Below are 25,820 nucleotides of genomic sequence, written 5' to 3' on the forward strand. Positions count from 1 at the left end.
AGCTTTCCTTGATTTTCTCTTCTTACAATAATATTCTATCAACCTTAAATTAATACATTTCTTAATATTTTAGTAGATAACAATTGAATAGAAACATTTTTCTAGTATTTCTACAAATAACAACCACATCAATATGAAGCTTCTTTTCTAATTAGTCATCTTAATTACCTTGTCATAGATCCTATTATTAAAGTTCTTATTTAAATTTATTTTTACCTGTTAAGATTTTCTTAGAGTTAATTACACTTAAATATTTAAGTCATTTTCCTCATACAAGCCATCTCAACAGTTTTACATTTCTCATATCTTAAAACAAAAACAAAAAAGAGAAGAAAAAAAAGAAGGAAATAATATATTACTTGAAAAATATGTCTCTCTTAAGCTAAAATACATTTATATTCAAAAAAATTCTATTCTTTTCAAGCATATTCAAACTAATATATAATCTTTTAAGTATTCCATCTAATAAATCCACAACTAATCTTTTAGAAGTATTCAAAACATTCTTATTAATTGAAATTTTCTCAAAATCCATTACACTTAAGTATCTAAAACATTTCCCTCATATAAATCATCCCAACATTTTTATATTTGTCATATCATAAACAAAAATACTATGTTATTTGAGGAGCCTATCCCTCTTAAACTAAAATCCATTTATATCCAAAATTTTCTTTCTTTCTCTCTTAGTTTTTCTTATCACTTTTTGCCTCTCAAGTTCTTGTAGTTCTCCTGACAGCTCTGTAATCCACTTTGTCAAATCCTTTTTCTTGTCCTTAGACTTATTTTGTAATCTTGAAGTATAAGTTGTCTTTTCCATGTCCAATATTTCCCACACATTTTTCTCCGCCTGGGTTAAATCATAGTTTTTTCCATTGTTGAATTCCATCTTTAAATCTCTTTCCTCTGGTTTATGTTCAGTTATCTGCTTTATTTGATCGCTCTCTCTTTTTTTTCTGAGAATTTTTTTGTTATGAAGTTAAATTGAAGATGTGTTCATTTACATTTTCAAAGTTATTTTTAATTTCCTAGTGGTTTGAAGTCATTGTCATTTGTATTAGTTGTAACATAGCATACATTCCTCCTCTGTCCCCCATAAAAAATTAATTTGCTGCTTCTGTCTGTGGAAGGGTGGAGCAAAAATCCCCCTCCTCTCACTTTCAGAGGATTTTTGCTTCTTGGTTTTTTCCCCCCAGGAAATCAATCAAGTAAAAGAGAGAGAATCGGTATTCTTACCCAGTTCCAAGCATGTTATTTACAATCAAGCTTAACTTAGTGCTTTTTGGCTTCGGCTGCTTGTAGCTTGGGCTAGACTCTAGAGTGACGCTAGTCTTTCTTCTGTTGGTTTCTGGAGGGCTTTCCCTGAACGACCAGATCGCCTGCCTTCTCTCCACGGTTGTCGGGTCTTCCTTCTTTGCTGCCTCTTCGGGGTGACCTTTGGCCCATTTAGGATCCCCAAACAGAGGAGAATTGGCCATAAGACGTGGAGCCCCGCAATCCCTCGGCTACTTGCACTGCTGCGCAAAACCGCAAGGGCTATTGATCTTGAGGATTAAGCATTACCTCCAGGTTGGAGTCAACATGTCTCTGAATACTAATTGTATAAGAAGAAAGATGGCAGATGAGTCCATCTCTTGCTTATAAGCACCCCACAAGCTTTGAGTTGACCACTGTGAGAAACAAAATGTTATCCTTTCAGTGGATTATATGCCACGGTGGTTTCCCACTGATTGAATACCTGGTACAGGGAGCTCTAGAGCAGGGTGTCAAACTCACTGTGTCATGTGACATATCATGATGTATTGTGACTTTTTTTGCATTACCGGAGCTGGGGTGGGCACGGCCTCCGTATGGTGCAACTGGCCCGTGGGGCAGCAGTTTGGCACCCCTTCTCTAGAGGGTGGGAGGAGAAAATTGAAAATTTTCTTGGCATAGCCAGAAATCCCAGAAGACAACCATTGTTCCTTGGGAACCAACCAGAGTTTGGTATAAGATGGGTGGCTATATAAATATTTTAAATAAATAAGATGCCTGAGTACACATGTGTCAAAAGATAGATCCGAGCATTCTTTGTAATACTGGCTACCATTCTTCGATTGGCAATATATTCCTGACCTGGCATTTTGTCATCACTAAGGAAGCTTAATTCCATAAGTAGGATCGAAACATTCAGCTTGTTGAAAAATTTCCCAGTGTAAAAAAGAAAAAAACATATTGGAGTGGAACAGAACAGAAAGGTGAATAAACAGCTGGAAAATATGAGGGGCTGGATGTCCTGTTCAAATATTTCTTTATAATGGGGGAGTAGTGCTTCCTAGAAGGAAGTAACCCCTTTGAAATATTGACATTATTTAAATTAAATTTAAAAAATAAAATTAACCCTTCTGTGGCTTAATTGATTAAGAAGGGATTTTTTTGGAAGTTTGAGATTAATAAGGTATCTTTCTAAAGGAAGGTTTGTAAATTAATTGCATTGGAACAAAAGGCAAAATTTGGTGGACATCTCCAACTTAATGCTGTCCATATGGACTTTTTCATCAATTCACACCCACCAAAGCCATGGTGTCAGGGGTTATGTGAATCGTAGTACAACATGTATGACAAGTTGACAAAGGCAAACATTTTTTTTAAAATGTAAAAATATTAACAGTGTAATATAATCAGAAAAATAATTTAAAAATAGGTAACAGGCCAGGGAGAATAAATTGAAGCAAATTATATTATAAATAGAACAGCCCCACACAAATTGATCAAATCTTCCTTGTCCTAATGCAAAGTTTAGCAAACAACTCTTATCAACAGTCCATTGATGCAGATCAGATTTGTCTTGCCAGCATTCATAATAATTCTTTTGGCCAGCCCTCTTGCTCCTCCCCATAACTTCACAGTTTTTTTATTGGCAAAGGAATGTAATAGGGGTATTCAGGTAGTCCTTGAATTACAACAGTTCACTTAGTGACTGAAGTTATAATGGCACTGAAAAAAGTGACTTACAACCATTTTTCATATTTTGCAGATCCCCATGGTCCCGTGATTTATATTTGGATGCTTGACAACTGACTCTATGACAGTTGCAGTATACTAGGGTCATGTGATCACTTTTTGTGAGCTTCTGACAAGGAAAGTCAATAGGGGGTATTCAGGTAGTCCTTGAATTACAACAGTTCACTTAATGACCGAATTTATAATGGCACTGGAAAAAGTGACCTACGACCAGTTTTCATATTTTGCAGATCCCCATGGTCCCGTGATTTATATTTGGATGCTTGACAACTGACTCGATGGCAGTTGCAGTATACTAGGGTCATGTGATCACTTTTTGTGAGCTTCTGACAAGGAAAGTCAATAGTAACCATGTTACTAATTTAACACCTACAGTAATTTGCTTAACAAATGTTGCAAGAAAAGTTGTAAGCTGGGGCAAAACTCACTTAACAAATTTCTCACTTTGCAACAAAAATGTTGGGGTCAATTGTGGTTGTAAGTTGAGGACTACCTGTACAAGCCTCATAGAATTAAATAGGACTGCATTTGTTAGATAAGAATTTCCAATGTTTCATTAATTTTATATATTACTGTAAGTGGCCTTTTTCTTATAGCTAAACATGTTCCTTTTGTGTATATACCTTGACTTGATAGCATCTTCCTTCCTTCCCAGCGGTGATGCTATTACCGTAATTCCAAACAGCCGGAGCAGCAACATACAGATTGTATAGCAGGCAAACTCTCAAGAGAATGATGTGTTGTTATTATCCAGAATTTTTCCCTGCATTTGGAGTTGAGCTGTTATGGAGTTACACCAGACAAAAGTGCTTTACAGAGCAGGTGTTTATAACAGGGGAAGGGTCTTTGAATGTTTGCCAATGGATTGAATGAAGCAATCTTTTGTTGTTGTCACTAGGGTTTTAATTTTTATTTTTTCTTGTTGATTTCATTTCTAGACAATTAGGTTTGGATATTGAAACAGGCAGCTATGGCCAAACAAGCACAGGTTTTTATTTTTGCCCCATCTGTTTTAGGAATATCTCAAGGGTGAAATGTATGTTTGTTTATGTGTGGGGGAGAGAAACTGGTAACTCTTAAGTGAAAGGCCCAATTGCTGAAATCACAGTAAAGAGGAAGTCCAGCCTTGCATTGTTTGTAACCTCTTGTTAGATTGACGAGGGAGATCCTGTCACTTTCACCCAGCCACAACTAAGCCTCAGTTGTCAAGTGATGAGTCAGCCTGTTGCTGTAGCTATATTTCTCAACTCGATTGCACCAACATCTCCCAGCACAACATAGGGTGTGACAAGGGAGAATAGCAGCTTGATTCCTGCAAATATCTGGATTAGACACCTTGTGACCCAGACTTCTTACTTTACAGCAACCAGGAGGATGGCTCATGTTCATGTGCCAAGCGGTATTGATTACAACCGGGTCATGTCTGTGCCCAGCCTCCATTTATCCATCCGAAGGTTAGTTGGGCAATGTGTTCTGTCTGCCACAGCTAGCGCTGAGTGTTGTGTCTGAGGCATGGGTGCTGCTCATGACTGCATGTTTCCAGTCAGAAAGTCATGCTAGAGAAAACTTTTTAGTTGCCTGAGTCAGTGGTGAGAAGTAGGCTGCAAGAATTGGGGGCCATGAAAATCTGAAGTTTGTGACTCTGAGTTGATGAGAAACTAGCATTTGCTGGTATTTGAGGAATTGTACATTGTAATGAAGGGCATCAGTGGTGTGTGGTTGAGGATACTCAAGGTTGGAGAATAGCACTGAATCTTGCAGAAGAGTACCATGAGTGCTTGTCTTTCACTATATTTCTGAAGAAATTTTAACTCACTGAAGTGTGGAAATTCTGTTAATATCTTTGCAAAGTTTGCTAATGCAAACATCTTATGCCATTGTTTTGTGGAGACTTATTTAGGAGGAAGCACACAAAAGACAGAATGGGACTTACTTCCTATACATATTTTGCTGTTGGTTTCTTACAGTCCACGAATGCAATTGCAACAATTAACGATTATATAGCAATGTGTGTATATGTTATGCAGGAGACCAGCAGGGGGAGTTAAAGGTAAAAAAAAATGAGGAAGGAAAAGAGCGATTCTCTAAGCTAAGGCATCATTTATGCCGGTTACTAAACACTTCCAGTTTTACATAAAGGAAAGCTTACATGCTCTGTTGTGAAGCCTAGTATCTATGTAAAAATAAATAAACCAATATGTCTCGTACAAATTGACTAGTTTTATTTACACATGCTCCATTCACAACTTCGGTGGAACTCTTTGCTTGAACTTTAGCTAGTTTTGTGGATTGGTGGAAAGATATACTGTGTGGGCGATGAACAGAGGGGCAGTGAGAATCAGATTCTTTCAACATTTAATTCTGAAATTCCAGTTCACGTTATTTCCAAAGTACTGTTCCAATGTGGGAACGGTAGTTTTTCTTTAAAAAAAGAGGAAAGTGAGTGTCTAGGAGGTTTTGAAAACTAAATTGAGGTTATGGTTTAACCTTTATATGCCTGCATTAGATGTGCAAAGAGTGGGGAATAATATACCTTTTTTAATCCAACTGATGTAGGTTTATCTTACAGAGGATTCTAGATGATAATCTGTATTAAACTGTTTATGTTTATGAGCTGCTTTTTTTTTAAAAAAAGGACTTGACCCAAGTATTGTACAAGATTTCCTGTGTAACTATTTAAGTCATACTGTGATTTCTGTGCTTAGCATGTTGTGATTTATAGTTTATTAAACATGCTTATATCTTAATATAATCTTTGAATCCTGCTAATTATGGTTTAATCAATAAACCATATTTAAGTAATCCATGAGTTAGCCCAGTATGCAAAACAGGTGTGTAAGTAAGAATGGATGCTGAACAGAGCTGCTGAACACTCTTTGAGTTGATTATTCTTCCTGCATTAATATACTGGAGGTTCTGTATTTTTAATACAGTATTTTAATATTAGGTGAGCAACGTTCTTGAATTCCTTGACATGTTTCTTTTTTCCTCTGGCAGCTTCGAAGTAGAAAATGGCCCATCTCCAGGTCGCAGCCCCCTGGATTCCCAGGCCAGCCCTGGATTGGTGCTTCACCCCAGCTTTCCGCAGAGCCAAAGGCGTGAGTCCTTCCTGTATCGTTCGGACAGTGACTACGACATGTCGCCAAAGACCATGTCACGCAACTCCTCCATTGCCAGTGAAACGTAAGTCCCTCTTCTTTATTCAGTGGGATTTTATGGAGATTGTAGAACAACCAGATAAAGCCTGAGTTCTGTTAAATGCCCAGGGAGCTAGACCTTGGGCTGGAAAGCACATGGGTCCCATGGGTGACAGGTGGTTGAAAGCCAGTCATACCTGGATGACATCGCCAGGGCTCGTTGCCTTGGAAGAGTGAGGAAGATTCTCAGGGATGACTCACACCCTGGACGGTATCTCTTTACTCTCCTACCATCCGGTAGGAGATATAGGAATATAGCCAGCCGTACCAACAGGCTGAAAAATAGCTTTTATCCATGGGCTATTAGGCTTTTAAATGAGACATAATCTTATGCAGAATTGACTTGGGAGGCCGGTGTGTGGTGTAGTTGGTTCACATGGTGTGGTAGGATGGAGGGTTTGTTGTCACTGTGTGTTGGGGGGAGACAGCACGGGGGGAGGCTCAGCTAATCTCAATGTACACATGTTGTACTTTGACAAAAAAGGTTTATTATATTATTATTATTATATTATCACATCCCCTTTCTCAGTGACAGGCTCCCTGAACCAAAGGAAGACCAGGAATCAGCCTGTTGACCATAGTACTGGATTAGCCACAGACTGGGAGGCTTATAGGTCTCTTGTGACTCTCTTCCCTATATTAGCTGGCAGTCCTGAGTGGGTGCAGAAATGTGGCCTCTTAAGACATAGAGCTGCTTATTTGAGCCTCACTGTGCCTGAACAACTGAATTATGGAGGCCCCTAGTGAATGGTCCAGGGGCTCAGGGCTGGGTTGAAGATGATTCAGTGTTGGGACAGACAGTTATTGGTAGTCGCAGAGGAGCTACGTTTTCTCTCCTGAGCAGAGATAACTGTCAAACCATGACAATAACATTCTTTGCAAGAAGGTCTGTTTTCAACATTGCAGCCTAATTTTGCAATCACAAAGTTCACCAAATTCTGCAACTTAAAGTAAAAAAAGCTATTGCCTGCATCTCAATTGAGAAGGGGAGCAAAGCTCACTTTTTGCATGTTTTCTTAGCCCTTTCTGTCAGGGATCATCTAGAACCCCTAGATCAGACATGTCAAACACAAGGCCCGGGGGCCGGATCTGGCCTGCGAAGTGGTTTCATGCGGCCCGCGAAGCCATCCTGGAAACAGTGAGGGAACAGCCCCCACTGCCTTGGCCCTGGCCCAGAGACCCTCCTTCTGCCAGAGACCCTCAGATCTGCCCCACTCCTGCCCAGGCCCCCATAGGCACCCTTGATGCGAACGATGTAGAGCTGGCCACGCCCACCCAGTAGGCCATACGCACTCTAGCCACGCCCACCCAGTAGGCCATGCCCACCCAGGCCACACCCACCTGGCCCCCTGAGGGCAACCGCAATGCTGATGTGGCCCTCAATGAAATTGAGTTTGACACCCCTGCCCTAGATGGTGATGTTGGAATTTGTAAGCAAAATTTAAAAAAATGGTGGCCTTCCTTCCTTCCTTCCTTCCTTCCTTCCTTCCTTCCTTTTTATTTATTTTGCTCACTGCTCATTGTATGTGTTTTACAAAGATACTATGAAAAATAGCTGTGTTATATCACCACTCGATTTAACAATATTGTTTTACATAATGTCCACACACACTATCCAAACGCCAAAAAAGAGAGAGGCCCAGATATTTTATTAACCTCGTGTAACTTTACATTGCTGCTATATCCCTTGCAACATTTAAGTCCATGAAAGTATGGAAAAAGTATTGGGATGCTTCCATAACAAAGTTACCGTACATTCTCCAGATCATTGTTTCTCAGTCTCAGCAACTTTAAGATGTGTGGACTTCAGTTCCCAGAATTTCTCCATCCAGCATGCTAGCTGAGGAAGTTCCAAGAATTATACATTGTACAATTGTATAATGTATATGTACATCTTAATGTTGCTGTGGTTCAGAAACAGTCATCTTAATGTTGCTGTGGTTCAGAAACAGTCATCTAGATGCAGTGGGTAGGAAGTGACCTATGTCTAGAATGCAAATTCTGGTTTGGGTAGGGTAGAGCCATTCCTTACCTTCTGAGAAATTGCTTTTGGAACAGCAGGGGGTAGGGCAAAATGTTGGAAAAATAGGGGTGACTCCATCCCCTTCTCTGTTAGATATTAAATGAAAGAGTTGGGAAGACACTCTCAGAGTTAAAGGAGGAGGACCGGAACTTTTCTATCCCTGCCAAGTGTAATGGGTCTTTAGCTGGGGTGGGGTGGGGTGGAACCAGAAACAGTAAATGAATAGAAAAGAAAGGGGATAAAATAGGGAGGGGAAATAAAACATCTAAAAGCCTGGAGACTAAAACATATGAAGAATGGCTGGAGGATTGGGGTTTGGCTAACCTAGAGAAAAGAAAGCCTGGGGGGACGTGATAGCAGTGTTCCAGTGTTTGAGGGGCTGCCACCAAGAGGAGGGGGTCAAATTATTCTCCAAAGCACCAAAAGGCAAGACAAGAAACAATGGATGGAAACTAATCAAGAAAAGAAGCAACCTGGCATTAAGCAGAAAGTTCCTAACAGTGAGGACAATTAACCAGTGGAAGAGCTAGCCTTCAGAGGTTGTGAACGCTTCATCACTGGGGTTTTTTAAGAATAGACTGGACAGCCACCTATCTGAAATGTATAGGATCTCCTGCTTGAGCAGGGAGCTGGACTAGAAGACCTCTAAGGTCCCTTCCAGCTTTATTCTGAAGGATGGATTGATTGAATTGACCATATGCAAGGAGCTGGATATAATGCAAAATTACCTTTGTACTCTCGTGGACTGTCTGGAATGGAGGTTCAGGAAACGAAGACCCAAAGTTGCCTTGGGTGGCAGAAAAACTGTTCTGATATTATAGAGATAAGCAAACTGCAACTCGTGAGTCTCCCTTTTGTAAGCCTCAGAGCCTCCGTGGCCCAACCTTGCATATTATGTGGTCACAACTACTTTACTGCTCTCAGCACCAGATCCCCCCTCCCCCCATTTTAGCATCGGCTTTGATCTCCACAGGAACATCTTCAACAGCAAAGTCTTGTCTCCTGCCAAAGGCTTTGGAGAGAGAGAATAAAAAAGGACAATTGGTGGGTGGATAAATCTGGTTAGCTCTGAAGCAAGTTTTCACAAGGTGCTTCCCTGTGGAACAGACTATTTCAAAATCCTTGATGTGATTCCTCCAGACTTCACTATCAAACAATCTTTTCCACCGTATTGTGCAAAATATAGAGAGTTTAAAGGAACACAACAACCACGGTTTAAATGATGCACTTCAGGAAAATATGTTAAGTTAGTAGTGGTACTCAGTATGTAGGCTGGGATTGCCTTAAGGGCCATTTTGACTGACTTTTCTTAAAAGTAAATGGTTTCAAGGCTCAAAAGTGGACTTGTCTGCTTAAGAAAAATGACCTGCTGTATAGTATTTCCTCTGAGCATTATTCAAGTCTTCTGCCAGGAAAGGTGTGTAGCTCAGATTATGGGAGGTTGTGGGTTTAGTTATTATTTCTTTATTTCTTCCCATCTCTATCCTATTTTTTCCCTATAGAAGTTGATGGCAGTGTCCTTATACTTTCCCCTCCCCTCTTCCCATTTTGTCTTCAAAACAATCCTGTGATAAAATAATTGTCTAGTTAAGTGAGGACTTGGGCTTCCTCTGCCCTCATTTAACTTTAGGTTCTGTTCCCTCCCTCCAAAGTAATACGCATCTGTCATTTTTCTCCTTTACAGGCATGCTGAAGACCTAATAGTGACACCGTTTGCCCAGGTATGGCTCAGGTCCCTGAGACAAATCTCCTGGTCACAACTGGGAGGATTCTACTAAAAATCCCACAAAATACTTCTAAGTTGTCTAGAGTTTTTCTTCAGAAGTTTAGCAACCAAGTAGAGAGAAATCAATGGCCAAGAATATGTTCTTTTTTCATATGCCGGCCCTCCCTCCTTGTCTTCAAAAGAATCTTCCTTCCTTCCTAGAAGGATGAGACCTTATTCAAACTTTGAATCAGCCTTAATTTGTAGTATATGCAAACTCTTGTACACTGTGGTGGGTTTTGATTTTTCTTAATTTCAGAATTGTTCATAAAGCTTACTAGGTTACAGTCGATCTTTCATTTCATATTGGACTGTGACTGAATAAGCCACTTTTATTAGCGGCTAACCACATTCCTTAAAACAAACTTCTCAGCGGCGGTATATCTGTAGATGAAAAGAGTTGCAGACCATCACATTGATAGTAGCATCCTTCATATTTCTATCAGGCACCAATCAGCATGGCCAAGTTTTCTTTCCATTGCCTCTGTTGATGAAAAGTGTACTGAGCCTCAGATCATTTAGAGAAATCTAGAGCTTTTCTCTGTTGGAAGAATGGAAAAGGAAGCTAATACTTTTTGTGTTATATTAGACCCACTTAGGTCTTGGCCCAAGTCTCCATCTTCCCTTTACAGCCCCTAATTCTTTAAGTGGAGGGAGAGTCCTTCACTTTGATACTTTTAAAGTATTATCTAACACTCTTGTTCCGTGTACTTTCTACAGGTCCTGGCAAGCTTGAGGAGCGTACGTAATAATTTTTCCATCCTGGCAAATGTTCCTACACCAACATCCAATAAGTAAGTGTCCACCAACGCTGGGGAGCTAAACTATTGGTGACTTCTTGATCTTTTATGAAGTCACGTTATAGATATCAGGCCTTCAAGTCTATTGGATAAGCAGTTTTTAGAGGACCTAGATACTCATGTGCAAAATTTCAGATTCTTCCACAGTTCCCAGAATCTGCTGCATTTGATTTGAGCAAATAATACTCATTTTCGTAGTCCACATAGCTAATAAAGAGCTACTGGAATGGGAGATTGTATGCATCTTTCATTACAGTAGCTAAATAAACTCCTCGGGTACAATGAATGTGTTCTCCTGAATATCAGTTCCTGGAGGGCAAAAAGCCAGTGAGAGTTGGCTGTTGCTTGTCAGGTTTTCTCTAAGCACCTCCAACCTAGGACTGGAAAAAGAGGGTTGGACCATCTAGATCCCTGGATAATGCCGACAAGGCTTTTGTTTTAATATTCCTATGTGACCTTATTGGAAAGGGACAGAAATTGCTTCCCTCCATATCCAGTATACTACTAAAGTGACTTCTTGCCATTGCTGGATATTTTTACTTTGATGCTTTAATAGATAAGTATTCAAAAATGTGTTTCACATGTATTCTTTTTAACACAGGCAACACATGGACTCCAGAAAGCTTTGGAGTCTTTGTTATCCCCAGACAGAATGGATGGTGTTCAAGGATGGCTGGAGTTGCACTCCAGCAACATCTGCTAGTAGACCAGAAGCTTCTGGCTGTTTAGTTATTCATGAAAAACAATAGTTTATTATACCATTTTTTTCTGAAATCTGAAATCAGCATAATTGTAACCTTTTGCTAGCTAGACAACAGATGTCAACCTATTTATCAAATAGGAAAGAAAATCCTGTAATATTGAGTTTGATTGCATTCATTCGTTCCTTTCTTTTCAATTTACTCTCATTTGTCAAACTCCTGTCACTAATCAATGCCAGAGACAGAATTCAGAACTTTAGAACACACTACAAGAATGGAACACAGCTTCATTGGAACGTTCACAATACTATGATATTAGAAGGGGCCAGTCCAAGGAGAAACTCCAAGTCTCTAGATATTGTTGGCCTGTAACTCCCATCGGCCTCAGCCAGTATGACAATTATTAAGGTTTTATGAGTCAGAATTCAACAATATCTGATGGGCTCCATTTCTTCTTGACCCTACATAGAGCCTAAATTCTGTGTCAAATGCGTAGCTTGAAACTTCCTACATGTAAAAGTTGAATGCAATTGCTGTTCCTCAGAGGTAAGAGAACCAAGGGAAGAAGCTTAATTTCTCAAGGGTTCATAGAGAAGAGGTTGCCCCAGTTGCATGTTTAAAGACCCCTATATTTCCACCTTATAGCAATAATTTCTAGAATATAAACTTGGTGCTGGGATATATAATGTATAATATACCGTCCAGAGTAGCCCTGTGGTCAGATGGGTGGCAAATAAATTTAACAAATAAAAATAAATAATAAATAATCAAGAAAGCAGTCGTTACCTGCAAGCATGTTAAAGAGGTATCTTGTTGAGCAGAGTGAGCAGAAGATGCTTTAACTCCTTTTATGTTTTGTGTAGCAAGGAAGATGCTCACCTTTTTCCTATTTTTTGCTCCCTTAGGAGATCTCCCTTGGGCAGTCAGCCAGCTGTTTGCAAAGCCACACTCTCAGGTAATGCTGTTTTGTTTTCTATGACCAAGAAAATTCTGATTCAGACAAGAGAGCACACACAATCAATCTTGCAGACTGGCATTGGATTTCAACATGAAAAACCTTAACAAGTACAAAATGTACCTATTGAAATGTGTTGAGAATGTCCCAGGAACTTCCACCCTCTGAAAGATTATTGCTTTGGATGGGTCTACATCATCTTCCTCTGGGGAAAAGCAAACACGATTGAATGCATTGGGTACTAATGTGGATCTTACTTCGAGGCAAGTTAAGACAGGCTCACTCTGACATCAGGTTTGGAGGAAATAAGAACCTGTGGGCTCTAAGCAAGGGTTCTGCAAAAGTGGTGGTAAAGGACACAGGTTCTTCACAGGCACACCAATCTTGTGTTCAGTTCATTGCTGCTTGTGTAGGAGGGTCTATGGACAGGCTGTGTCAATATTAATTAGGGAACTCTTCAGAATTCTCTCTCAAGCATGGGAACCTCTTGGCAAGGCCAAGCACACACTCTTACAAACAACGTGCTTATAAAATAAACTATGCATCAGTATTCATCCCTCTGGTTTTATAACTTTGGATAGCATGCATTTTTAAATGTGACATTCACTTTTCCTCTGGAGATGTGTCAAAACGGGAAAACTCAACCCAATTTATCTTTCTTTGAGGAAGATTGAAACACTTTGATAGCTCTTCAAGTTCTTGCCTCCACAGGAATCTGTCCTTAGGACTTCTGTGTTGTTTAAATCAAAGGGTTTAAATGAAAGGGAATCTTCCCAGTAAAGTAGTTATGACATTTGAGGAGTAACCCATATCCCAAAATTGACCAAAGCCATATGACACAGCTCCTACAACTGTAGAATCCTATCATCAGTGCCACCTTTGAAGATCTGCCCTGGGAAAGACTTAGTTCAAAAGTGGAGAGAACACTTTGCCCTCTAGATGTGGTATGACTACAATTCCCATCTTTGCTGATCATAGTCCATGCTGATTGGGAAGATGGGAGGTAAAATTAAACATCAATAAAGCTACAGCTTGCTCAGCCCCAGTCTGATGAGTGATAATGTGAATGGTGAAATGAAAAAGAGTCAACTTCAGAAAACCTGCAGCACCACCTGCCTGGTATTAATGCCAGGAGATAAAATTGACTACAAATTACTGCTGTGTAGGATGCAGAAAATGCAGGTTTAGAGGGACAGCTAGCTTGGTCCCTCACAAGAAACATGATGTAAATGCAGCAAGTATACAGTATATAATATATGCTGTGTTAAGAAACCTTCAGTTAATTCTTCAATTGCTGGAATTGTGGCAAGATATGTGTGTCTGCTTATATCTATGTGCAAGCATATGAATTGTTAATAGATGCAAATAAGTTGTGATCTGAGCTCTGACCATGTTTCATGCCTGTATGGTAGTTGAAAGGGGCTACTTTGAATGGATCAGAAACTGATAGGTTGATAATACTGTGCTGTGCTAGAATATGCCAATCTATTGATTGTGGCAACTAATGTGCTTCCGAGATTCATTTTGTTTTTAATTTGTATGTAAATGGAAGCTTTCATCAGGATTATTGAATAGGCCATAGAGAATACAGTACTTGACAATTAAAACTGTGGGGAAGCTTCTGTGTGGATTTTCAGTGGTCTAGAGATATAATGGGACAGAAGCAAGAAGAGATTTCAGTTCCCTCTGGGTATCATCATCATCATCATCTCTCCTCCTCCTCCTCCTCACCTTCCTCTTATAGAGAATAAACTGTCCCAGAATAATCTACTGTACCTACAGAAGGTGAGCCATGTGAATTGGGAGGGATAGTTTTAGAGGCAAATAAGGGAAAGTTGTCAAACTATGTCACACCTCTTAATTATGGTTCTGCCCTTGGTACCATAAAATTCAGTTCTGCTTCTCCTATTTTGCCAGGATCCTCTTCTAGTTGCTGCCAGTGAAACAGGTCATATATGTGGATTTCAGCATATTTCTCCTGTAAGCACGTTTCACCTGCTATAAGCAGGTAGCAGAATGTAACAAGGCTATCTCCGAGATGAAGCGTTGCCTGATTGAAACACAGCTTTTCCAGACTCCCTGTTGAGGGAGCTGTGCTAAGAAAATGTTGCTTTAAAAAGTTGGCAAAGCGCAACTAATGAATAGTTTTAAACAGACTGATAATCATCCTTGCAACTAAATCTTAGCTAGTTTTGTACATTTTAGTAAACAAGGAAAATACTGTGGGAAAATATAAGCCTTGCAGGATCAGTTCTACTATTAGAGAAGTGGCAATAATAATAATAATAATAATAATAATAATAATAATAATAATAATAATAATAATAATAATAATAATAATAATAATGTTGGAAGGGACCTTGGAGGTCATCTAGTCCAACCCCCTGCTCAGGCAGGAAACCTTATACCATTTCAGGCAAATGGCTGTCCAGTCTCTTCTTAAAAACTGTCCTAAGTCCGCTGATACCCCTGCCATGACTCTAGTTTATGGCTGGGAGGAGGTGCTTGTGGAATTGGAAGTGCCAAAATAACTTGCATCTTGATTAAAGACAGCCTGCTGTGCCATTTGCTGCTCTGTCTCAGGAAGCAAATTGTTTTGGGCCAATCCTAAAGTCCTGAGTGCAGAAGTTCAATCCCAGTTCCAGATGTATTGTTCTTAAACTAGACATCCACCACCTGTGACTGATTGCAGTGTTTGTATGCTGACATATATTTCAATTGTCACTCAACTTTCCCTGTGTGCTTTTGCAACCTAAAGAAAGTTGCAAAAATAGAAAACCTATCAGGCCCTGGTGAGTTACCTTAGATAATTGGTTGGTCACGGCTTGCTGAATGGCTTTGAGACCATTGTCTTCCTTCTTTCCATTCTAAAATTGATCTTCTGCGCATGATTGTCTAGTTAGCTTGAATCATCTCAATGAATATTGATCTTCATATGCTTTTAGCTGGGAGACTGAGTGGAAGATTATAGAGGGGGACATTTAGTACTTTTGGAAATGCTTGAAAGATCACCTGAACTTCAACTATGATTTTTTTTCCCCACTTCATCTGCAGAAGAGACATACCAACAACTAGCCAGAGAGACCTTGGAGGAACTGGATTGGTGCCTTGACCAATTAGAGACCATTCAGACCTATCGCTCTGTCAGTGACATGGCATCTAACAAGGTAAGGAAGAGTGCTCAGCAGATGCACCAGAGTATCCAGGACGAGGTCAATATTTTGCTCCACCCTAACATCTGTCAACTTTGAAATGTATACAGCCAATATTTGTCTTCTCTATGATAGTTTTATTCTATATATTACAGCATATATATAGCGTGCATCGTATTAGTTTTACAAAGCCAAAATATTGCAACATGGAATGCCTGCTGACCCATGTCATCCTTTGAAATATTTCAGCCCCTTTGACTTTCTTTTATGCTCTGTTCTCCAATAATTGGTCAGCATCCGTGGCAGCTAAGTTTATGTAGTCACATCTTGGAGGGTCGGTTTCCACTCCAAACATTTGTTTACACTCTCAAAATTCCCCTAAACCTGTTGATGTTGTGCTTGGATGATTTATTTTAGCTATGTAAGCTGTGACATGCTCACAGCCTGACCATCAGGAAGATGGGGAAATACAAAAGATATTTGTCTGAAAGTGTAATAGCACTTTTGTCCCCTCACTGTTGTTTCCAAAAACATTTATAGGATCTGATTGTCTTGAATTCAGGAGTTACAGAAGTATAGTGATTTGTTCTTTATCAACTGAAAATGGAGTTTGTGGATAAAAATTCATACTCTTAAGTGACGTCAATAGGCACTGTTGGTTCATCTGCTGGAAATTACCACTATTTTTCAAGAAAATCTCTCCAGATGTTTCTCTGAGGACTTGTAAGACGGTTTAAAGTGGATGAACAGTGGCCACAGAAATATAAATTTTTAATGATATTGCACATTAATTCATTTTTTTAATAAAAGTGAATTAAATTAAGTTATATTTTGTCCTGTCAGCATTCTCTTTTTGGTCATTAGTAAATTGTTCAACCCCTTCATGGATTACTGGCTTGTCGTGGCGAAGGGGCTTGCGTAATTCAATGTGCAGGGCCACCCAAGATGGAAAGGTCATAGCAGAGAGTTCTGACAAAACGTGATCCACTGGAGAAGGAAATGGCAACCCACTCCAGTATCTTTGCCATGGAAACCCTATGGACAGTTCCAAAAGGCAAAACGATATGACGCTGGAAGATGAGTCCCTCAGGTCGGAAGGAGTCCAATATGCTACTGGGGAAGAGCAGAGGGCTAGTACTAGTAGCGCCAGAAAGAATGAAGCGACTGGGCCAAAGCCGAAAGGACGCTCAGCTGTGGATGTGTCTGGTGGTGAAAGGAAAGTCCGATGCTGTAAAGATTTTTTCTCCATAGGAACCTGGAATGTAAGATCCATGAATCAAGGAAAGCTGGACGTGGTCAAATAAGAGAGGACAAGACTAAACATCAACATCTTAGGTATCAGCGAACTAAAATGGACAGGAATGGGTGAATTTAATTCAGATGACCATCAGGTATACTACTGCGGGCAAGAATCCCTCAGAAGAAATGGAGTAGCCTTCATAGTCAATAAAAAAGTAGGAAAAGCAATACTGGGATACAACCCTCAAAATGACAGAATGATCTCAGTTTGAATCCAAGGCAAACCATTCAATATCACAGTAGTCCAAGTCTATGCCCCAACCACCAGTGCTGAAGAGGATGAAATTAACCGGTTCTATGAAGCCCTACAGCACCTTATAGAACTAACACCAAAAAATGATGTTCTTATCATCATGGGGGATTGGAATGGTAAAGTAGGAAGCCAAAAGATAACTGGAATAACAGGCAAGTTTGGCCTTGGAGTACAAAATGAAGCAGGGCACAGGCTGATAGAATTTTGTCAAGAGAATACGATGGTCTTAGCAAACACTCTTTTCCAACAACCCAAGAGACGGCTTTACACATGGACATCACCAGACAGTCAACACAGAAATCAGATTGACTATATGCTCTGCAGCCAAAGATGGAGAAGCTCTATACAGTCAGTAAAAACAAGACCAGGGGCTGACTGTGGCTCAGACCATGAACTTCTTGTTGCAAAGTTTAGACTTAAATTAAAGAAAGTAGGGAAAAGTGCTAGGCCAGTCAGGTATGAATTAAATCATATCCCTGTTCAATATACAGTAGAGGTGACAAATAGATTTAAGGAATTAGATCTGATAGACAGAGTGCCTGAAGAACTATGGACAGAGGTTTGCAACATTGTACAACAGGTAGCAACCAAAACCATCCCAAAGAAAAAGAAATGCAAAAAAGCAAAATGGCTGTCTGAGGAAGCTTTGCAAATAGCTGAGGAAAGGAGGGAAGCGAAAGGCAAGGGAGAAAAAGAAAGATATGCCCAATTAAATGCAGAATTCCAAAGAATAGCTAGAAGAGATAAGAATGCCTTCTTAAATGAACAATGCAAAAAAATAGAAGAAAACAATAGAATAGGGAGGACCAGAGATCTTTTCAAGAAAATTGGAAAGATGAAAGGAACGTTTCATGCAAAAATGGGCATGATAAAGGACCAAAATGGCATGGACCTAACAGAGGCAGAAGAGATTAAGGAGAGGTGGCAAAATTACACAGAAGAACTATACAAGAATGAGCTTAACATCCCTGATAATCACAATGAGGTGGTCACTGACCTCGAGCCAGACATCCTAAAATGTGAAGTGAAGTGGGCCTTAGAAAAGTTGAACAACAACAAAGCTAGTGGAGGTGACAGTATTCCAGCTGAGCTATTCAAAATCTTAAAAGACGATGCAGTAAAAGTGCTACACTCAATTTGCCAGCAAATTTGGAAAACTCAACAGTGGCCACAGGATTGGAAAAGATCAGTTTACATTCCAATTCCAAAGAAAGGCAGTGCCAAAGAATGTTCAAACTATCGCACCAATGCACTCATTTCTCACGCTAGTAAAGTTATGCTTAAAATCCTACAAGCTAGACTCCAGCAGTATGTGGATCGAGAACTACCAGAAGTACAGGCAGGATTTCGAAGAGGCAGAGGAACTAGAGATCAAATTGCTAACATACGCTGGATCATGGAGAAAGCTAGAGAGTTCCAGAAAAACATCTACTTCTGCTTCATTGACTATGCTAAAGCCTTTGATTGTGTGGATCATAACAAACTGTGGCAAGTCCTTAAAGAGATGGGCGTACCAGACCATCTTATTTGTCTCTTGAGAAACCTATATGTGGGCCAAGAAGCAACAGTGAGACCTGGACATGAAACCACTGATTGGTTCAAAATTGGGAAAGGAGTCCGGCAAGGCTGTATACTGTCGCCTTGCCTATTTAACTTATATGCAGAGCACATCATGAGAAAGGCAGGGCTAGATGAATCAAAAGTTGGAATTAAGATTGCCGGAAGAAACATCAACAACCTAAGATATGCAGATGATACCACTCTAATGGCAGAAAGTGAAGAGGAACTAAAGAGCCTCTTGTTGCGAGTGAAGAAGGAGAGTGCAAAACTTGGGTTGAAACTAAACATTAAGAAAACCAAGATCATGGCATCTGGCCCTCTCAATTCCTGGCAAATAGATGGGGAAGAAATGGAGGTAGTGACAGATTTTATTTTCCTGGGCTCCAAGATCACTGCAGATGGGGACTGTAGCCAAGAAATTAAAAGACGCTTGCTCCTTGGGAGGAAAGCCATGGCAAATCTAGACAGCACACTAAAAAGCAGAGACATCACCCTGTCAACAAAAGTGCGTATAGTCAAGGCTATGGTCTTCCCAGTTGCAATGTATGGCAGTGAAAGTTGGACCATAAGAAAGGCTGAGCGCCAAAGAATTGAAGCCTTTGAACTATGGTGCTGGAGAAGACTCCTGCAAGTCCCTTGGACTGCAAGGTGATCAAACCGGTCAGTCCTAGAGGAGATCAACCCTGACTGCTCTTTAGAAGGCCAGATCCTGAAGCTAAAACTCAAATACTTTGGCCACCTAATGAGAAGGAAGGACTCACTGGAGAAGAGCCTAATGCTGGGAAAGGTTGAGGGCACTAGAAGAAGGGGATGACAGAAAATGAGGTGGCTGGATGGAGTCACTGAAGCAGTAGGCGTGAGCTTAAATGGACTCCAGAAGATGGTAGAGGACAGGAAGGCCTGGAGGAACGTTGTCCATAGGGTCGCGATGGGTCGGACACGACTTCGCAACTAATAACAACAACAAATTGTTCAAAGTCCAAGGATGGCACCCTTTACCTGGAGAAGATTCATAGTCCTAATGTATAAAAGAAGTTACTAACCCTGTTGTGGAGTATTTTGCCATTTACTCTGAAGCAACTTGTTTTTCTTCTGGGGAAAAAAACTAGAAGACCATGTTTATTTTGGATTTAGTTTAATCTTGAAGTTAAATAAGTTACCCCAGAAGGTGTTTGCTGCCTTTAACTTGTTATTAGCCTAGTTTAAACAGATTTAAGTGAACTCTTGCTGTATTGGCGCTCCATCCAGGCAACAGGGATGCCTGCCAGCAAGTCTCAGACAGACCTAACAAATGCAGTAGGATGTTAGCTTTTCTCTATAAATGATAAATTAATATAACTTGGCATTAAATATCCCACTGTGCTGCCAGCCCTTCAGGGTAGAGTAGGTCAAGAAACGGACATCACAAGATATAGTAGAACACTATTATATCAAGCTATAATGATATATTCTTAAAAGTCTGACAGAGTTTGTCTTTTCCTTCCTCTTATACTAAACAGAATTAAGACAGGCCATTCTTGTCTTTCTTCCTCACCTGCTCCTGTCTTTCTGAGCTAAGCTGATATTTGTGTAATGGTTGCTACATAGCTTCTTTGAGATTTTCTCTGTATCCTCTACATCTGCCATTTCTTTGCTGGGGTGTTATTTTTTAAAATATCTGCTTCCCCCTTTTCCAGCTTGGATCTTTCCCAGTATATTGAGATTGAAACTCCAGACTTCTTGTTTATGCTTTTTGGGAATCTGGGAATTTGCAATTCCCAATGCACCTGAAAGATCTCATGTTAGGAATAAGGCTCATGAATCTTTGGAAAGTTTCTACACAGCTTTCATGCAGTTTTTAAAAAAACACCTTCCCAAAATGCTGTTCCGGTTTCCAACACTGCCTCCCTACTTGATGTCCAATATCAAAAAGGTATCAAACAGGCAGTGCAAAACAAGATGTTTACTCTTCAATTATCACCCACATTATTTACACAGGGCTCTGCAATCAGAACATTATTTTCTGGTATCTTTTTTGTAAATTTGCAGTGTCTGTTATTAAGAAGTTAGATAAAAATAGCAATAACACTTAGACTTATATACCACTGCACAGTGCTTTACAGCATGCTCTGAGCGGTTTACAGAGTCAGCATATTGCCCCCAACAATCTGGGTCCTCGTTTTATCGACCTCAGAAGGATGGAAGGCTGAGTCAACCTTGAGCTGGTCAGTATCAAACTCCAGGCAGTGGGCAAAGTTAGCCTGCAATTCTGCATTTTAACCACTACACTTCTACGGCTCTTATAAAAACCTATAAGATAAAATAAGTTTAATTTCCTGCCTCTCTACACAGATTCATGCCTGTGTTTGAGAGAACCGGCATTTTATTCCTGTTGGCATATTTATGTTGATATAAAATAAGCATATTAAATAAGTAGAAATTGCTTCATATTAAGCAAGTGAGAAAAAGACAGGTGGCCAAGCCAGCCAAAGCAATAGGGGAAGCAGGTTGGGATGCAAGAAGAATCTGAATAAAGTTTTAGGGCAGGGTATCTGGATTTTGTTCTCTTGTGATGTTCCTGGTGTAAGGAGTGTCCTTTGCCCGCTTTTGGGAGCATGCAATCAAGTTACAGATTTGTTGTGTAAAATCCGAATAAGATAGGCATTGGGAAGATGGAAGAAGGTGCGCCACAATCTGAATTTGCACAATGAGAGAGCAGCATATCCTGTTGAAGGGCGTCATGTCCTACCTCTGTGGTCTCCGATGTTCAGGTTGCCATGTTCCAATCACGGAACTGATGTCAGGATGCAGTAAGGCAGTTGAGGGCAGGTGGTTCCTTTGCTGTAAAAGCTACTTCCTGTTAGCATTGCCAGGTGGTTCTTTGATGGGCTAGCTGCTAGAGGGGTCATTGTGGCACCTGTGTAATAGGGCAGTGAATATTTATATGCAGGATACTGAAATGCATCTACTGCACACCAGTTGTAACCATCGAGATCAGACATTGGCCCCACTGGGTGCGAAATTCTTTCGACTCTTGTTTTATTGAGTAACACCAGTTGTTTTCAAAGAAAGGGCAGCAGATAATACTTTTTCCGTGCTGCGACAGTTTCTTCTTGGTTAAAAAAAAGTTAGCACTGTATACTTCTGAGAAACAAATTCCAAATCAATAGCTGGTCAGGCCAGCTGGTATTCACAGCATAGATATATAGGAAGAATATAACTAAATACTGACAGCACAGTGCTTAAGTAAATATAATGCATGTGTACTTATTAGGCTACAATCCTTACTTCTGTGACTTCCTCACATTTATAGTTTGGACAGAGACTCTTAGCTTCTTCCTATGATCTTGTCTTCATCGCTCCAGCTTGAGATCATTAGAGTTATGTCTTTCTATGCCAGACCTGGAAATAATACTGCTGATGGTTGATCCGGTGGCTCTTTGTCAGAATCGATAGGCAGAAGCATCAATGCCCTGCAAGAAACCTTTGCCGTTTGCTCAGATCCATGCCATTCCCACTTTGGTTGCAGAGTTGGGGGTGGGGGAGAGATGGCCTCTTGCCTTCCGCTCTGTTCATCCCCTTGCTTCCATTCCCACTCCTGGCAATAAGGAATGCCTGGCTGAGAGGCAGCTGCCCAGAACATTAAATCTATGTCTGGTGTCCATCCATTTCCTCCTTGGGGCAAGAAGATAGGGGACCTCAGTCACTGTCTGTGGGAGGTTGCGGGGAGGAGGCTAGAGCCCTTCTGACCTCTGGAGGTCCTGAGTTTTAAAATCTGGCTAATTTAGATCCTTGCAGAGCGGCCCTCCCCCTGGCTCTTCTCGCTTCCCCCTGCTGTGCTGTCGCCGCCTCCTTCTTTGGCCAGCTCTTGCTTCTGTGCGCCTTTAACCACCTCCTCTCTCCTGCCCCTCCTCTTCCCTCCCTCCTTTCCACACCCTTTCTTCTCTCTCTATCCCTCTCTCCCTCATCACCACCTGACATCATATCCCATCCACCCATTGCTGCAGTGAGAGAAGTGTGCATTCACACTCTTTCTCACACACACACACACAAGCAGAGAGAGAGAGAGAGAGAGACAGACAGACAGACAGACACACACACACACACACACACACACACACACATGCATGCCAAGCCAGGGAACAAAGCTGCAGCTGAGGCCATACTAGGAGTTACCGTCTCCGTGGTGACCGCTGCCCTCAAACGCACACCAAAGAGATGATGGGAACGTGCCTTTTAGCAATGCAGCGCCTGCCTTGCTAGCTGGATGCATGCCATGTGGTACCCAGAAATGGCTGGGAATCTCCCTCTTGCTCCACCTGGGTGAAACCGTTCTTCCATGCGGTGACTGCCTGCTGCCGTCTTTATTTTTCCTTCTGTCTTTCTGAACTGCCGCTGGATTGTTTCTTCTGAAGATGTGACCGGAGGAGGAGGAGAGGGAAGCACATTGTCCAGACAGTTGAGGAGGATTGTGCTTGCTGATAGCTTTGCACTCTGGGTATTCGCCTCCTTGTCGGCAACATAGCCAGAGACGTGAGGCTTTCAGGTGTGGGCCTTTCTGGCATATCTTCTTCAGCCACGGCCCCCTGGTGGGGAGGACCAGAGGAGGCGCAACAGAGATGTGAGTTACCGTGCAAGGCAGGTTGGCCAGCAAGAGCCATGCAAGGCCCAAACCTGCATGTGGAAAGAACAGCTTTGAGGAATTAACCCCTGCTTTTCCTGCCAACACCAAGGAAAGGGGGCACCACCAATCAGCCACGTGTCCGGAGAAGAGAAATACCACCTTGGTGGGCAACCCAGAGAGTGCTTGCTGCTCACTGGCCAAGAACAGAAGATGCCCTTAGTGGATTTTTTCTGTGAGACCTGTGCAAAACCATGGCTGGTCGGCTGGTGGGACCAGGTAATCTGGAGATATCTGGGTTTTGTCTGCTTTGTTTCTGTGGATAGACACAGTTGGGAAGGGAGTATGCATGAGCTTCTGGATAGTCAGCCTCTGATCTGATTTCACTGGCTCGGGGAGATAGATCAAGGGGAACCAAAGGGGAGCCTTACATCAGCTGCATACTTAATCTTACTGAGAGGACACAGGACATGTCTAGTGCTGCAAGCATCTCTCTATAAGCATGCATCCTGACAAGATGGGCACAATCAGTTCAGGGTCCTGCTTGCAACAGTGTGTGGGGCGCTGTGACAGTCAGGAGAGACTAGAGGAGACCGGTGTCCTTCCTGGCAGCCTACAATGTCAGACTGCCGTGTGCCCTGTCCTGTGGCTAAACAGACAGGCAGCCCTCTGTCTCCAGTACTCCCTGATTTGCAAGCAACAGAGGAGGACCCTCATATAGGGTGCCCTCTGTCAAATACGATCACTATATTTGAGTACTGCTTGGACTAGCATAGGCTACCTCTGAAACATGGGTTGTAGTGCTGTTTTCCCTGAGCTTGTGGGAAACCTGCCAAATAGTGCATGTTTGGGATGTGTTGTTGTCTTTGTGGACATACTTGGCTTGAGGCCGTCTTTCAGTGACTTTGGTGATAGTTTATTGTGATTGATGCAGCCTTTGCAGACTTTACCTAGCCTGAAATAGTGAAGATTTTCATTGTTGTCTGTCAGATGGGATTGTAGAGGTCAGAAAGAGTTTCTGAGTTTGCCCTCTATTTCCTGGGCTTGATTAATTTCTTCCATGTGTGAATTTAAAAAAGAGAGTGGGACCTGATACTTTAGAACAGATGCTTACACTTTGTATTGGTTTGGAGAGCATATGCTTAGCTGTATAAGCTAGAGAGCTTTAGGAATGAAATGCTACTGTGATCTTGTAGAGGTCAGTCTCAGTGTGGTGTTTTTTTTCGTCTTGGATAATGGGTGCATGGCTGCCAGTGCCTGCACGTGTGTGTGCTTAAGCAGGCTGTGTGATGTTAAAAGGTTAACGGTGGAATTGTACATATTCATGTGCTATGTTGTCTGTGTACAGAGCTCAGCTAGAACAGTGTGTCTGCAGGAGAGGGCAGTATGCCAGAAATTTGTGGGTGTGTAATATTGGGCGTGGTGGGGTAGAAATGTTTATTGAGCTCCATTTCTTTAAACTGTGTGTAGGTGTCTGTTTACGGACTTTGTTTTTCTATGTTAATAGCATAAAAACACTCTTTGCAGTAAATCCCTGATCTGACCATTGGAGACCGGAAGTTGATATTTGTCTAGTAGTCCATAGAGTTGGATAAACTGAGGTTTAAAGGCAGTCCTTCAGTATAGGCTTTGAGTTGGCCTTATATACTTCTGTTTTCCTATTTTTCCCATTTCCTCTATTCTGTCAATCTGTCTCAAAATGGAAGAAGTTGAAGAAAGAAACAGCGTAGGAAAGCTTTGGTGAAACTGTCGCTCATGTTACCTGTGCAGAGCAATTGGGCATCAAAAATTTTCTTCCTTAGGCACCTTGTCAATAACTGCTACCCCCAAGACTGTCTCTCCCAGGATCCCAATCCTTAGGAATTCAGGGCACTCCTCTTACCCCAAAACATCCCATAATAACCCTAATTTTCTCAGATTGAGTGCCAGGTCCAATACCAAAATACTGTGAATAAATATATTGACTTTTCATTCTGTCATTTGTATCCTGGCTGAAGGACTTCATTTTCCCTTAATTTCTCAGGTTTTAAAAAATATTTTTAAATACTATATCTTATATAGTAGTCAGACACTGAGCAAATCTGACCATGGTGGCATTTTCCCAGGGCCTATCAAGCAGACCTGTTCTGGAGGTGGTAGCAGCTGTGTTAAAATAGAGCTGAAAATCTCAGGAGTTTTCTGGTGTTCTCGTATTTCTGCTTTCCCCATTCAAATTCCAATGCAGAGATAAAAGATTTCAAAAGGGCTTTCCTTTGAACTGCAAAACATTAACAAAAAAGACACATGCATGATTCAGAGCAGGATCTGTGCATCCAGTGACTCATGGGTAGGTGCAGCCTGTGATAACACTTTAGTCATTAGCCCATTTTCCTTCCTCTTTACCCAACATCACTCAGCATCTCTGCAAGGCTTTGTGGCCCTTTGCTGTTGAACTTAAAATCGGCTTTTTGTCTTCCGGGGGGTCCTTCACATGTGCTGGAATTGCAACATACATAATCGTCAGCCAGCAATT

The 25,820-nt window shown here is 41.1% G+C and overlaps 1 protein-coding gene across 4 annotated transcripts in view; it reads left to right on the forward strand.

The window, feature by feature from the left end:
• The window catches only part of PDE4A (phosphodiesterase 4A), a gene marked incomplete at its 5' end in the record, with an annotated part of 176,901 nt that overhangs the window by 103,149 nt on the left and 47,932 nt on the right, over positions 1–25,820 (forward strand). For 2 of the 4 annotated variants that reach the window (XM_083353707.1, XM_083353705.1), the window contains 5 exons: positions 6,001–6,186; positions 9,908–9,944; positions 10,709–10,782; positions 12,395–12,444; positions 15,499–15,611. In XM_083353707.1, coding sequence (XP_083209833.1) covers positions 6,001–6,186; positions 9,908–9,944; positions 10,709–10,782; positions 12,395–12,444; positions 15,499–15,611 — 460 coding nt within the window. Of the gene's footprint in view, positions 1–4,386; positions 4,458–6,000; positions 6,187–9,907; positions 9,945–10,708; positions 10,783–12,394; positions 12,445–15,498; positions 15,612–23,521; positions 23,588–25,820 lie in introns of those variants that run through there. The other 2 variants (XM_083353706.1, XM_083353708.1) reach the window with 2 other exon arrangements.

The sequence above is a fragment of the Vipera ursinii genome, assembly GCF_947247035.1.
Source record: "Vipera ursinii genome assembly, chromosome: 2".
Classification (NCBI taxonomy): Eukaryota; Metazoa; Chordata; class Lepidosauria; order Squamata; family Viperidae; genus Vipera; species Vipera ursinii.